This window comes from Watersipora subatra, chromosome 11 (genome assembly GCF_963576615.1).
Source record: "Watersipora subatra chromosome 11, tzWatSuba1.1, whole genome shotgun sequence".
Lineage (NCBI taxonomy): Eukaryota > Metazoa > Bryozoa > Gymnolaemata > Cheilostomatida > Watersiporidae > Watersipora > Watersipora subatra.
This window is the reverse complement of record NC_088718.1, coordinates 44500639-44517598: the sequence shown is the minus strand read 5'-3', so window position 1 is coordinate 44517598 and position 16960 is coordinate 44500639. Positions and strand designations below refer to the sequence as shown.

The 16960-nt window shown below is 35.0% G+C and overlaps 1 protein-coding gene across 1 annotated transcript; it reads right to left on the bottom strand.

Moving 5' to 3' along the window:
* Window positions 1-39: 39 nt before the first annotated feature.
* Window positions 40-16841, bottom strand: LOC137408895 (oxygen-dependent coproporphyrinogen-III oxidase-like). Its single transcript, XM_068095515.1, has 11 exons — window positions 16696-16841; window positions 15620-15719; window positions 15462-15507; window positions 15112-15342; window positions 12604-12728; window positions 12056-12125; window positions 10940-11065; window positions 4241-4352; window positions 3206-3285; window positions 1555-1764; window positions 40-367 (listed from the first exon to the last, which is right to left on the bottom strand). The coding sequence occupies exons 2-11, from the start codon at window positions 15715-15717 to the stop codon at window positions 275-277; spliced, it is 1191 nt and encodes a 396-aa protein (XP_067951616.1). The 5' UTR covers window positions 15718-15719; window positions 16696-16841; the 3' UTR covers window positions 40-274.
* Between the last annotated feature and the right edge of the window lie 119 nt (window positions 16842-16960).

Sequence of the window (16960 nt, the reverse complement as noted above, 5' to 3'; positions counted from 1 at the left end):
TCATGAACAACCCCTGACAGGTAGGCAACAACAGACAGGTGGATTAGATAAACCGCTAAATTGGGAGATTTAATAGTCATTGGCAGTCAGCTGCATATGATGACAAAACTAACAAAAAAGAACAGAGGGCAAGAGCTTAATCGAGTAAACTCTGTAAAAATATTAACAAGACATAGATCTATAACAATAAAGCCGTAACAAATATTGCGTCAATAGACAGGAAATGTATAGAAGCTTGATATCTCTAAGAGCAACGGGTCTAAACAGTAACGGTCTAAACAGTCACCCATTCCTTGGGGTGACGCAGTACCTCGAGTAGCTCAGCCTCCTCACTTCCTTTAGACGGCTCGTGACAGTACCGCCATGTCTACAATCATGATTACAATATTCATATGTACAGAACCAGAGCCTCAGATGTCCATAAATATAAGTGTGAAGCATTGAAAATATGTATTAAGGCTAAAAATTAGAGTCCTAATGCTAGGCAGCATTATTTTAATGAATACAATTCCTGTGGAGTAATTTTTGACAGGGTTACACACAGGCAATGCAGCTATCATCATTATTGTTACATGTATGGTATACATGGCAACTATTTACCAGGCTAGCTGAAAAATATAATTAACATGGAGTGTCGTACATCATTCTACCATAATATAGAACTACTGCTATACGCAGACACTATTTCTAATTTTCAACAACAATCAATTTGTTATCGCTAAAAATGAAACGTACAGACTGTTATCTTCGCTATACTAGAAACATATACTAGAAAGTATGCCGCATCAGTCTTACAACAGCGCAAAATACACAACAATATAACTACAGTAAATCTAAATTTAGTTTATTTAATAAAATATAAATAAAAAGTATAAAAATATATTATTTCCCCGAAGTTTAAATTTTTGTTTCCCTCTAATGAAATGGAGTCTACATTTCTATTTTCTGGATAGCTGTAAGGCAATTGGACTCGGAAAGTGACCTTGAAATGTATACTATTATCCATGAAAATATATGAATCACACAAAAGTGCTGTTATCGAGTCGTAACTGAGTGGGATAATTAGCAACAAACAAGAGAATGCACAGAAGACAAGTCAGTAGGTTTGCAAGCTTTACAATTGAGGATACACCTAAAACTATTTGACCATAAATGCTGTGAACACCAACCATCTTAACTCTGAAAGTGAGGGGGAAATCGTCTGGCTTATTAAAATTACAAAAATCTTAAAATATTACTAATTTAGTCAGTGAGGGCAATCTCAGTTATGATTCCAATATCAGTTATCAAACAGCCATGAGATCTATCGGCTTCAGGAAATAATTAGTGGAATTTTGATAGTAACGCATTCACAATGTCAATGCCTTGACTATTCCAATCTTGCATGACAAACAAGATTTCACAGATGTTACTAATTTGTGATGAGAAGATAACTCCAAGTTACTATCACATAGGAGTGGCATTAGTCTAGGTTTATTGGGCCATAGTTCAAAGGTTAAGATGTCTAAATGCTCTGCTAATGACTTTAGAAAAGCTCGAATCACTGAAACTTACGGCTCGAGGAGGTAGAGACATGAGAATGCTTTCATATCTTGCACCAGGGGTGGTGAAACCAAACTTGGTACCCCTATCATAGAGAAGGTTGAATTCGACATAGTGACCTCTTCGGAAGAGCTGCCATTCTCTCTCCCTCATACCGAATGGATCATTCTTATGGCGCTGTACTAGAGGAAAGTAGCTGGGTATGACTGCATCTGCGCATGACTGCAATGACAATTAGTAAAACACACAAGTTCTTACGGATATATGGTACATCTCAGGGTGTTGCTAGCTGCCCAGCTTGAGGTGTCAGTTTAATTTTCCTTGAGGTATTTTCAAACAGAGTTGTCTTCTCTGTGTATAGCGACGAGTTGAAAACTGCTTGTATATCATGATCATTCCAAGTCAACATTTATAACACAATTATGCTTATTATGTATAATTATACATGTATAGGTGTATATATATACATGTACAGTCAAACATGGATAACTCGCCCTCGGATAGCTCAAACACATGGTTAACTCGAACTGTTTTTTTGGTCTGCTCCCACGTAATGATAAATTGCTTAAGATAACTCGACCTCAAATCTGTTAACTCGAACAGTTTTTTGCCCAACGGCTACCGAAACGGTTGTTATCGCTTTAGAAAATCACTTTATTCCAAGCCATAGAGGTGAACCTCAACTTTTCGTAATTAATAGGCGTCGTTATTACCACCATCCACAAAATATTTTTGTCAACAACTTTTCTAAAGGTTTGGTGAAATTTGATTTTTACCAAACATCCGCTTAGTGATGGCCCTTCGGAAGCAAGGAAAAGTGAGGTAACCTTCGCATAAACTTCAAGAAAAATTGGTAAAATTGATTTTGGTTAAAACGCCCAGAGAAAAAATATGTCTTTTCTTCTGAGCACTTCAACAGCGATCAAGTTTTGCCGATTTTGATATAAAAAACGTCCCGGCAATAACATCACCTCAAACAACAAACCAATCTCAAGTGATAGAAAAATCTCTATACTTTTTGATAAATATCTTTTAAACTTTACATTTGAAGCATTTAATTTGAAACAAGCCATTTATGCTTTGGATTTATATTATAGTTTGTATATGTACATGTATCTACTAATAAATACATAGACTTGTGACAGTGCTCTGATAACTTGAACGCTCTGATAACTTGAACACTTTCGCTCGGTCCCGTGAAGTTTGAGTTATCCATGTTTGACTGTATATATATATATATATATATATATATATATATACATGTATATATATATATATATATATATATATATATATATACACATGTATATATATACATGTACATATTTATGGAAAGGGTAAAAAATGAAATGAACAAACATGATACTCTGAGATTAGCAGAATCAAATTCCACCAACTGTTTTCAGTTGTCAGCATTATGCAGAACAACTGATGCCTGTGATACTTTGTTATTTTGCTAATCAATATATTTAAGGTGATATTGTTACGGTTGATGAGATTTAAATAGTACCATTTCCTAGCTACTCAAGAGACACTTGCACAAGTTGAAGTCCTCCGTATCAAAACTGCGGACTTGGGCCTCAGGCTACAATCGTATACTCACACACTTGACAGTTTTTGTTTACAGACATTATTAGACACGCACCACACCTGATTTTCTTACCTTGACAAAACTGAAGCATGCGTCAGCATTCTTAGATTTAAAATCATCAAAGAATATCCCTCCAATACCACGCCTCATGCCTATTTAAAATGAACAAATGTTTACATGTTTCCAGTTTTTCAAACTTAACAAGTTTATCAGAAAACAAACTAACCGAAATGTTACAACGCTAATTACACAACCAGAGTCTCAATTGTAAACATTGAAATGCTAATCACCAATGCAATAAGCAACAGCTTAACCTAGTAAAATGAACACTGTTATTAATAATACTTTCAATGCAAGTAAAAAGTATATATATTAGTATACTCACACAACTAGTATAAACTGTATACTAGTTTACTTGTACTATGCGTACAGTCAAGGACTTACGGCCGATGACCTTGACATACAAACTTTCTGACCGGAAATCAAAAACTTTAGCAAATATTTGTCTTGACATACAAAGCAATTTCCAATGAATGACGCCTGAAATTTTTTAAAACATTAGTTTAACTACATATAAAAATAAAAATGATAATAAAAATTAAAATAAGTGGTAAAAACAATAAAAATACACAAGAAAAGTAACTTCAGTATCAGTATATTTACTTCATGCTCTTCTAGCACTCTACCATTGACTCCAAGCCGAGTCATTACCAACTACATTACCGAGTCTAAACTTCTATTGAGGGTCTAACTTAAAATAACAAAGGCCATTTTCTACAGATTATTATGTACGGTAATTATTTAACTTTTATATATAATTTAAAGTTTCATTTTGTTTTTACATAGTTTTGTGCCATGTATTAGTTTTAATACCTCGACTAATTTTGCTTTCATTGGGCTCTGGAATGAATTGAGCGAGATGTAGTGTATTTTTATGACAATATTTCAAAAAATTACAGTTCACCACACAAAGTAAATATTGCGCAATAATCATTGACTTAGGAAGAACTTTATAAGCCGAGGTTCAATAATTAAAATCTTTGCTAATCTAAAGTTCTCTCTAATCTACCTCCTGCAATAACTTCATACTATGAGTTGTCTACTCACAGCGATGCTTGATGTAGAAGTAGTCATCGCACCACCTTTTAAACCTGGCATAGTAGGAAGGACCGTGCATGTCACACGCTGACTTATAGGTGCAGTGGAAGTGCTTAGCATCCTAAAATAATAAAAAACCCGATTAATATGACCAAACTATAATAATACAGTAGACACTTCTACACCGTAAATAATTCATCCTGGAAATTTTTACATTTAAGGATTTTATTTCACATGAACAGTAAAATACATGTAAATTGCCTAATTAGTTTCACGATTTTCCAAAACTTACCCATTTGGCTCTTCAAAAAGGGAACAACTAGACCTAAATTAGTGATGGTAATTATGGGATCACTTAGAATAAACCAGTTTTTATTGTTAATTCATATATTGTTCCATCAGTATTATGTGAATTATGACAGCATGCACATCGATGGAAAGCTCAGAATGTAATGGATAAGAATATTATGTAAAACTAACTGATATTTGCTTTATTAGTTTGATTTTGGTACGATGTGCCATTTTTGTCATAAAGCGGTACAAAAATCCAAAACAAATAATTTTTGAGTTTGTGGAAAACGCAACTTGTTTCGACATAATTTTAAAACATAGCTCTATAAAAGTGGTGGTGTTTTTAAGTTTCTTCAGAGTATTTCTAGCATCCTAGTGTTTAGTATGTCACCATAAGCCTAGACTGACCTGATAGGATATAATTCATGCCCATTAAACATATTTTATTACTAGAGTGCATCTTTGCTGGTAGACAGAATGTCTAGAAACTTTGCTTTTCAAATATGTATAAGATGTATGGTCTGAGACTATGGGGAAAAAGAGTTTATGCCATAAATGAAAAAAATTATTATGAAATTACCAGGCAGTCCCATTATTATAATCACCACTGTACCTTTTTAGTTTAATGACTGCCATAACTGTTTTATTATTGGTTTGTATTGACAAGTTTTTCTTACTAATTGCACTTGGTTTACAGTCCATGATTATGGTAATTTTACTAAAAGTTAGGGGAACGCAGACCTTTAATGTCAATTCGCATCGATCTTTTCATTTTGTTCTAGAAAGCATAGTCTGCAAAGGAAAATGATAAACAAATATGTTATATGTTTAAAAGTAAAACAAAAATTTGTCTTTACTATTCGTAATAAGAGCAGTGTCTGTCTGTCTGTTCATCCATCCATCACCAGGGGTGGTGGTTAGGACAAAAGGCTGCTTTCGATGAGATTACAACTTGTGACATTTACCTTGTAGAATGTAGACCAACACTAACACCTGCACCAATCAACCCCCTTCAGGTATTTCTGAATAATAGTCCAGCAAACCTTTCTCTATGCTTTATCTACTCATCTGACTATCTCTCATGGCGCACTAGATTGTCAGGGTACTTGCATGTATATGTATATAATAGAGATAACACTCTGCGTAGTTTTCTCCTCCAGTTGGGGCAAGTGAGAAAGTGAGATTTGTAAGGCTATCTATGAGATTTCCGTTAAGCAAATTGAATTTGAGAACTTGCACTGACTTGACACTGCGCAGTACAAAGTAAAAACTTTATATAATTTATTAATGTTGTGTGGGATTTACGTTATAGGAGTGTCTACTGTTTAATGGAGAAATATAAAACCGTTGCCGCAATTAATGTTGTTATCGATGATCAGATTTAATACATAACAAATAAGCATTACCCATAGATAGATAAACCCATAGATATATAGGTTTACATATCGATGGCATTACCATACTTACTTCAATGGAGATTACTATCAGCTCCATTTGATGTAAGAGTTATCATCTCATACACATAAACTAGGAGTAGTCACTAATGACTACAAGGTACTCTACATTTGTATATCTACCAACATACAGAATAAGAGTTATCACCTCTTGCAAAGTAAAAACACCCTGTAATGTAGTGTAAAAGTTTTTGGCTCCTACAGGTAGAATAGAATATTTAGTTATCACTAAATATTTATACATATACATATTTATCATCCTACTTATAATGCACAATAAACAGAATAAACAATATAGAAAAATCATATTTAAAAGTAAACATTAACTGAACCTCAGAAGATAGTTCGGGAAAATGATAAGTTGGATAGATGCATATCTAATAACTCAAGTTGCACTAAAAACACTTTTTGTTGCTAAATGAAATGAGGGAAAAGTTTGGTACTGCAATATTTCAACACAAGGCGTTAAGTATTACGATTCAACAGTGTAAAGAATTTATTTGTGTGACAAAGTCAAAATGGGATTTATGTTACGTTCAGTGGTAACAATGATGACTGGATGCAAAGTTAAAAAGATTTGATTTTGCCAGCAATGTAGGCCACTCTAGGAGAAAATATGTTCAGTTATAACATCAGAACAAATTCTGAGGTTATAGAGAAGTGGAAAGAGAGCGGTTGTAAATGTTGGAGCTGATTTGTAGCAGAAACTTTACTTCACAAAATACAGATTAAATCTTGAAACTCATGCATTTATTCTGATTCTGGGAAACATGATGAAAAAGGAGGTTTTAACTGCAATACTATGCCAGGTGTTAACTGTTCACATGATCTGGCCATTTTGCTGATGAGCCCTGTTGTGGTAGCTATGACAATGAGCACCATGTCCTGTCAAGTGTCTGCAGTCAATAACCAAATAATAAGAGAGACATTTGGGCGTTTGACTCCACTTCCAATATGATGACTTGAAAATTCACACTATATTCTTAAATTATAATTTTTATATTTGTTTATTATTATTGTATATAGGTATATTACTGTATCATATATATTACTTGTACACATTGTATTAGTATTGTATTATATGCATATACTATCATTGTACTATATATATTATTTGTATATATACTGTTTGTATGCATATAATAATTATTGTAATATAAGTATTATTTGTATATATTATTATTGTATATATATATTGTATTGCAGGAGATGATTTTAGTTCATTGCAGTGTTGACATCGCAAGGCGAAAATGTTGTATAGAGTGGTATAGAAACCCGTAGTAAATATCCAATGCCAATACACCCTGGTAAAATCATCAAAATTTCATATATGTACTGGACATATTAAAAATTAGTAACAAAATAACATGTTAACCTTAGTAACTATAGTTACCTTTAGTAACGTTAGTGTATGTAGTTGTTATGATCTGCAATAAAATGTAGCATTACAATGTACTATGCGCAGTACATACCTTGGGGAGTTCTTACCATTGAAACAGACGTATAACATAAACGTTGAATTTAATTTGAATGAATTTAGACTAAACACACACCTAAGGCTAAGGTTTAGTATGTATTTTTAACTATCTTACTGAACTTAAAATTCTTTCACCGGTTTCCGGTTTCGTTTTCACAATAACTAATAAAGCCAAACTGAGAGAGAGATCGAGCATCGTATCTCATTTGCGCGTTGTGGGAAGGATTTTGGCGAATAGCATATCGGCATATTTGTTATTTCGCCATGCTCAGCACACTGACTTCCAAATTTGAACTTCGAGAAAATTTTTTGTATATATCGTATGGCGAAAAATATTTCGTTTAGAGAGAGCGACAAATCATCGTGTTGTACAGTGCATCGCAGGATGAAAAAATCATGCATACCTATCTCAAGTGGTGATAACTCCATTCACCACAAAGGAATTAAATAACTAACGCAGGTACATGTGACGCAGTGAAAAATGACTTGTATGCATGACCAGTATGAATGATTCTATTCTGATACCGTATGGTAGCACTGAAATGAGCACAGGTCTTAATCGTGGCTCACCACGCGTGCATCTATAGCCATCAATCACAAACCGCTCCTATTACGGATAGTGAAGATATATCTTGAATGTGATTAATGTAGAATATTTGAGCAGCCATCAAACCTCGGTACACTCGTATCTCAAGGTATAAGCAAATAAACCTCAATCAAACCGAAACAATCAATCTCAGTATGTGAACCAAACTACGCGTGTTCACACACTGAGATCATCAGAATGACTAGTACTCTGGCAGCCACGTGTGCTGTGAGAGAGCATCAGGTGTGGCAATAAAGCAGAGAATAAGTATGCACACAATTATTCTAGTACTAGAAAGCGAATGACTGGTGCAGGTAGTGTGCCAGGCGGCAAGGCCAAATGCTACAGGCTTGAATCTCATATGATGCAAATTTTTTTTAACCTCCAGCTGTGGCTTCGGACAGACAGACGAACAGACAGATGGACAGAGCTTTCATTATACATGTAGTAAAATTGTATATACTGAAGTTGTGTTAGTCGGACCCCCAACATGTCAGAAGACTTCAACTGGTACATGCCTTATATTTATTTGTACTCATATCAACGAGTTTTTAAGTTGCCTGTAACTGGCAGCTTCAGTTAATTGACAGCTTCAGTTAATTGACAGCTTCAGTTAATTGACAGCCTCAGTTAATTGACAGCTTCAGTTAATTGACAGCCTCAGTTAATTGACAACTTCAGTTAATTGACAGCTTCAGTTAATTGACAGCCTCAGTTAATTGACAGCTTCAGTTAATAGACAGCTTCAGTTAATTGACAGCCTCAGTTAATTGACAGCTTCAGTTAATTGACAGCTTCAGTTAATTGACAGCTTCAGTTAATAGACAACTTCAGTTAATTGACAGCTTCAGTTAATTGACAGCTTCAGTTAATTGACAGCTTCAGTTAATTGACAGCTTCAGTTAATAGACAGCTTCAGTTAATTGACAGCCTCAGTTAATTGACAGCTTCAGTTAATAGACAGCTTCAGTTAATTGACAACTTTAGTTAATTGACAGCTTCAGTTAATTGACAGCCTCAGTTAATTGACAGCTTCAGTTAATTGACAGTTTCAGTTAATTGACAGCTTCAGTTAATTGACAGCCTCAGTTAATTGACAGCCTCAGTTAATTGACAGCCTCAGTTAATTGACAGCCTCAGTTAATTGACAGCTTCAGTTAATTGACAGCCTCAGTTAATTGACAGCTTCAGTTAATTGACAGCCTCAGTTAATTGACAGTCTCAGTTAATTGACAGCTTCAGTTAATTGACAGCCTCAGTTAATTGACAACTTCAGTTAATTGACAGCTTCAGTTAATTGACAGCCTCAGTTAATTGACAGCTTCAATTAATTGACAGCCTCAGTTAATTGACAACTTCAGTTAATTGACAGCTTCAGTTAATTGACAACTTCAGTTAATTGACAGCCTCAGTTGATTGACAGCCTCAGTTAATTGACAGCTTCAGTTAATTGACAGCTTCAGTTAATTGACAGCTTTAGTTAATTGACAGCCTCAGTTAATTGACAGCCTCAGTTAATTGACAGCCTCAGTTAATTGACAACTTCAGTTAATTGACAGCCTCAGTTAATTGACAACTTCAGTTAATTGACAGCTTCAGTTAATTGACAGCCTCAGTTAATTGACAGCTTCAGTTAATAGACAGCTTCAGTTAATTGACAGCCTCAGTTAATTGACAACTTCAGTTAATTGACAGCTTCAGTTAATTGACAGCTTCAGTTAATTGACAGCTTCAGTTAATTGAAAGCTTCAGTTAATTGACAGCTTCAGTTAATTGACAGCTTCAGTTAATTGACAGCTTCAGTTAATTGACAGCTTCAGTTAATTGACAGCCTCAGTTAATTGACAGCCTCAGTTAATTGACAGCTTCAGTTAATTGACAGCTTCAGTTAATTGACAGCTTCAGTTAATTGACAGCTTCAGTTAATTGACAGCTTCAGTTAATTGACAGCCTCAGTTAATTGACAGCCTCAGTTAATTGACAGCTTCAGTTAATTGACAGCCTCAGTTAATTGACAGCTTCAGTTAATTGACAGCCTCAGTTAATTGACAGTCTCAGTTAATTGACAGCTTCAGTTAATTGACAGTCTCAGTTAATTGACAGCCTCGGTTAACTGACAGCCTCAGTTAATTGAAGCACCAGCCATGATGCGAACCTAAAGCTGCGTTCAAACCAGTCGATTTTCTGCCCAATTTTCTCACTGACCGAAAATCGCATCATGTGAACAGAGCAAACAAGCTTGAGACAGATTATGTCCCGAGAGAAATTTTATCGGGCAGTGCCAGATCGATTCTAAGCCGATTTTCAATTTGAGTAGACAAAAGAAATCACATTCACAGCGAGTCACACAAAGTAATAATTCTGTTGATAGCACCCTGAATGTTGCTATCAACAGAATTATTATTCGGATTTGATTATTATAGCAACGGCATGATAATTGAAACATCTGCTTCAATTATTATACCGTTGCTATAATAGTTGCAGCAGATGATGTTAGCAAAAGATCGTCCTTCTTATAGTTATTCAGTATTAGTGATGAACTGAGCAGTGCAGAATAATCAGTAAACTCGCTAAAACATCAATGAGAAACCTGTGGAAAACAGTCAACAAAATGCAAAGTATGGCTCCCTGAAAATATATTAGCCAAAGTCATCTAACCCTGCAAATAAAAATTGGCAAAATTTTGGTCCAAACTCGGCCTGGTGTTAACAAAAAAAATCTGGCCGCTAGCTACACCCTAAAATTGTTCAGAGAAGATTGGGCACAAAAATTTGGTTTGTAAATCAGTTGGTGTGAGCGCAGCTTTAAACTATGCATATGACCAGTTTAAACACGGATGGAACGGAAAGGTCTGCGAAGAGGATTTGCCTATGAATAATTATGTTATGTAGCAATTCTACCTTCTCATTGAGATAGTAGGGAGTGAGGTCAGACCCTCCCCCAAACCACCACTGCTTCTCACTCATGTCAGGATTCACTTCAAAGTATCGGTAGTTGAAGTGCATTGTGGGTACCATTGGATTTCTCTGTAACAATAAAAATGTGAAAAGTGACAGCAGGTTCCATGGAGTATGCTCTATCAATGCAATTAGTTTACACGGGAATGATGCTAGCCTGACAAGCATTGTAACGAAACCTTTTTGGTGTGTCAATCAGTTTGAATCAGAAACAAATTTGGAGTCGAGATCAGAGCCAGTTGTAGATCTGTAACATTTCTGATTCACACAAAGATATGTTATGCAATCCCTGTCCACACGAAGATCTGTTATACAATTCTTGTCCACACAAAGATATGTTATGCAATTCCTGTTCATACAAAGATATGTTATACAATTCCTGTCCACACAAAGATATGTTATACAATTCCTGTCCACACAAAGATATGTTATACAATTCCTGTCCAAACAAGGATATGTTATGCAATTCCTGTTCATACAAAGATATGTTATACAATTACTGGCCATACAAGGATATGTTATGCAATTCCTGTCCACACAAGGATATGTTATGCAATTCCTGTCCACACAAGGATGTTATGAAATTCCTGGCCATACAAGGATATGTTATGCAATTCCTGTTCATACAAAGATATGTTATACAATTCCTGTTCATACAAAGATATGTTATACAATTCCTGGCCATACAAGGATATGTTATATAATTCCTGGCCATACAAGGATATGTTATACAATTCCTGGCCATACAAGGATATATGTTATACAATTCCTGTCCACACAAGGATATGTTATACAATTCCTGTCTACACAAGGCTATGTTATACAACTGATGTTTACCTATGAATATTACTTGTATAAAATGGGAGAATAAAGACAATGCCTAAAACATGCCATAATGTGTATTTCACATGGTGATGTTTTGCTATGTGCACGAAAATCATGGTGCAGTTCTGTTAACATGTCACCGAAGTGATCCAAGTCGGTCTCCAAATTGACATGCACTAATATGAGGTCAACAACAGCATGAGAACAAATGGTCTGAAGGCCCTCAATACTTACGGGGTGGATTACCGAGCTGACACCAACAGCAGAAAATGTCATGGTTTCTTCAACTGGCAGGTCTCGACCCCTAAAAATAGTTGTTGGTTAATATTTAGAGAGGAGATAGAGTTTTCTGCTGTTACCATTGTTGTAGCAGTTGCTGTAATACTGGCAGGGAGTACACTTACTAACTGTTCATAGTAGTGATAATACTAACAGACAATACTGACTGACTGTACACAGTAGTGATAATACTAACAGACAATACTCACTGACTGTACATAGTAGTGATAATACTAACAGACAATACTCACTGACTGTTCATAGTAGTGATAATACTAACAGACAATACTCACTGACTGTTCATAGTAGCGATAATACTAAAAGACAATACTCACTGACTGTTCATAGTAGTGATAATACTAGCAGACAATACTCACTGACTGTTCATAGTAGTGATAATACTAACAGACAATACTCACTGACTGTTCATAGTAGCGATAATACTAATAGACAATACTCACTGACTGTTCATAGTAGTGATAATACTAACAGACAATACTCACTGACTGTTCATAGATTTGACCGCTTCAGGTCTGAGGTTGCCAGACACTACTGAAATGTTAACACCAGCTCTCTCAAAGACAGCGCCGTCTTCAAGGATGCATGTGATGCCCCCTCCCTCTATCCCCTGCCAACAGCATAGCAAGGTGTTGATATGGAAAGAGGTGAACTAGTCAACTTCCACAAAGAAAAAATCACAGAAGTCTGAATAGCGGAAGTACAACTGAAGCTAGGCAATTATTAATCTGGCTACTAAGATACACGGATAAAAGTTAACAAAACGGAAAATATGGGTCACTATAAAAACTAAAGGAGGTTCATCAGACCACGGCGACATTTGGTGAATGATAACAGTGGATGTAAGAGCAGACAATGATGAATGAAAGCTATGGAGTTCGGAGAGGAGGTGGTATGTATGCATATTAAGTTATCACAATGTCTAAACGCAATCCTTTCTCTTTAAGACTGAGAATTACCAACTATATGTATAAACCATTCATTGAATATTATAAAGAATAACATGACTGTTTGGTAAAATAAACGAATTAAGTGTTCACAACGCTATGAATAGCTCTAAATCATTTTTAGATGAACAGTTCATAGTAAACACACCCTCACATATAGAGAGCTCCTAGAGTACATAAATAGTAAACTACCTCAAACATTTCTTCATTGCCCGATTTTCTGTCAATGAGCATCGGGTAGGCAGACTCTTCCCAAACCCTTTTTTGGCAGCGAACCTCTTTGCCAGCCCCCATCACATGTGTTTTACGTTTGTCAGACTGATAGTGGGATGAAAGTTGAGGAAGTATGAAATTAGGAGAGAAGAGTGAACAGAGCCAAATGACAATCGCTGTATTCTCATGTTTAAAGATGGTCTTTCATAACATTTTTGATGCATAATATCATGTAACAAAATATTTCTGATATGTTTTGATATTTGAAAATTGCTTTTTTTTTAACTCAACAATATAATAATTTAAATAAAAAAAAGCTGACTCGTTGTCACTGTCAATCTCAAGCGATGAGTATATTGTTTGCTTAAAATGCTTTACCATATAATCTTCTACAATATCTAAGAGCGTGTTATCAAAGAGAGGACAACTTCCACAAATGAATTATGGAACCACACTGATGAGAAACAGAGAAAGGTGATAGTGAATATGAGTCTGCTTGTAATATGCTAATATTCAAACAGAGAAGGCCATTTTACATGCTAATTAATATTTTACACCATTATTGTAATTTTTTTTAACTAATAAATACTAGCGGAAATACTCGGTGTTGCCGGGCCGCTTTTACGAAATCAAATTCGCACTTTGCAACTTTATTCATCAATCACATATCCTACTATAATTTCAAATTCCAAGTATGATTTTCTCCAAACCGTAAATTTTTTTATTAGGTGGCATTTTACAAAACCCTTTCACTATCACAATCGATGAATATAATCGCTAATCACTGAATATACGTTCAAGTAATGTTGTCCTGTTCAATGAACAGCTACAATTTTATGAAATAAGCTAAATAAGTAAGATCTTCTCCTTATATACACCCTCCAAGAGACTTCTAGAAGCATCTGGAAGTATCTGATATAAGTAATTTACCTTAAGGAGATGATATAATTATTCTGAGGTCTTGAATGTTGGCTGATTAGCTCAGTTAGTTATAGTGTCAGTCTTACATGCCGAGTGTCATGGCTTTGAACTCTACATTAGTCAGTGTTAACACATGCGTTAACCCTGTTATCAGGGTTCACACTGGTGTTAACACTGTTATCAGGGTTCACACTGGTATTAACACTGTTGACTGTTAACAGTGTTGACAATATTAACAACGTTAACACTGGTGTGAACACACTTAACATTGTTAACACCAGTACTTGCGAACAGGTCCTTCTTCATAAAGTGATCCGCTCATCTAATCCAAATCGTAAATCGCTTTATTTGTTGTTCAAATCAAATTCCAAACTCATACATCTGTACAACTCATACATCTGTACAACTCATACATCTGTACAACTCGTACATCCGTACAACTCGCACATCTGTACAACTCATATATCTGTACAACTCATACATCTACACAACTCTAAGGTAACTTAAAGCATTACCAAAGGAAATTGTTACAGCACTGATATGGACACAGCCCTACTAAAGGTACCCCCCAACAGCCTTGTCTTAGCATGAAGTTCAAAGATATGTGGAGACAGGCCTGATGATGGTCGCATGCATGATATAAATAGCCTAATCAAATATTCATTAAATTCCAAGTAAAATGAGGGAATACACTATGCTAATTATGCTGAATCACGCTGGTTAGTTCTACAGTTGTTCTACAGCCAAAGCAGTATGTGACCAGAGCAGTATCAGCTATATAGACCGACGCTACGTGACAACTGCAGGCCACTACAAACAAAGCCAATGAGTAACATGAAGCTATCAGTGGCTAAATGAGGTATCACTATTGACACAGTCGATAGCTCGTTAGCAAGATAAAATATGCTGTACCTCACATTTGAGCCACCTGTCAACTTTGAACTTGGTTGTGCCCTCGATCCTCTCTATCTCACGGCAGACATCTCCTTGTACTTTCAGACAGAGGAGCTCCATGCGATGCATCATTTCTGAAGATGTTTCAAGGATCGCGCTGGGTGTAATAGGCGTGGCCATAAACTCTTCCAGATTGAGAGCTGTGTCATCCTCATCAGATAGTCCTATCACCAACTCCTTGGCACTCACCTGACAGTTAGCATAACATGGTGAAAAGCGACAAAGCAGCCTAAACAAACACTGCAATTTAAAACATGAGTTACAATGCAACTAGTAACACCCGTCAGACAACAAAACTGTGAGCTCACCGTAGATATGCCAAGCAAAGAACCTCCAGTGATGCCCAATATAAGTCTACAAACAACAACAATTATGATATGAAAGAATAATTTCATTTGTAACAAATATTAGCAACACCATATTTGAAAAAGTTGTGTACAAGATCGTTTACTTTTGATCACCTCACCCTGAACGGTAGAACTTTCTTGAATTCCGACGCAGACCAACAGCGCCAGCTCGAAATGTGTTCGATAATAGAAACATTAGTCCTCGGCGAGAAGCCATCTCTAGAATAAACTGATGGCATGAAAAACAAAAAAGGTGAACAATTATTTAAACTGATTAACTAGATGAAAAAATTTGAGCTGATCACTTAATTCAAGATAGAAAACATTAACTTGATAGTTACTGTGCCTTTGAGAGAATAATTTTTGGTAAAAATGAACGGAACCTCTGTGAGTAACCACAAAAAGCTTTTTTACATTGCTATTATTACATTGGCTTCCAAATACAAGTTATGATTTTAATTGTATTTAAAAAGTATATTATAAAACAAAACTACTGTTAAGAGCACAAAAATTTCTACATCAAGACATTAGAATTACAACAACAGAAATATAGTATTACATATTAGGGTTGGAACATTTAAAAATGAGCAGATTACATACTGCATTACTTTTTATACAGTAGACAAAAAATATGACTGATCAAAGCATAACAAGAAACCCATTAAAATTTTTAAATACTTCAGGAGCAACATATGGGTTTCTCAATTATTTATGCTATACGATCAGATAATAATGGCAAAATCTCAAACACACCGTAATACTTTGTAAACGTCTGTACTAGACACCTTCTTAATTGTGATTACAGATAAAAAAAGATACCAAATGCCCAAATGCTTTTGGGCATAAAATAAAAAAAATGGTTGCCAAAAACAAATTAAATTAGCGCAAACAGAAATCCCAATAATAATAATATTTATCTATTATTAAATGCACAATAAAAACTCAGATAGCTGCAAAAAATGGTCATAATCTTAGTAACACAATGACACACGACATTCACACAATAGCAGAGTCACCCTCTTCAAACTAACAGTTCAATTTGAATATTTCTTAAAGCGTTTCCAGATACTTCTTTGCAAATTTTTAGCAAAAATTAACATTGTAGTAAAAAAACCAGCGAAATGTACTACTAATCTATAACCTGGATTTTTATATGATCGAAGTTGCTGAACACTTAATATGTTGAAACAGTTACCTTTAAATCTAGACAAGTCGTTTTCACTTATAAAAATTAAATTTGTTAAAATACAGCCATTGAGACTATAAAAATCTGATTAAAGAAGTGATTTTATCTTAAATAGCTAAAAATTGCGTACAACTCAAATGTCACGTCCATATGAATGGAAGAAAAACCGGATGTACATGGCTTCAAAATGGCAATCTGCAAACAATCACAAATGCTAACTACAAATAAATTCTGTTGATTTGTGTATTGAATACTTTTATAAATTTTTAATGTA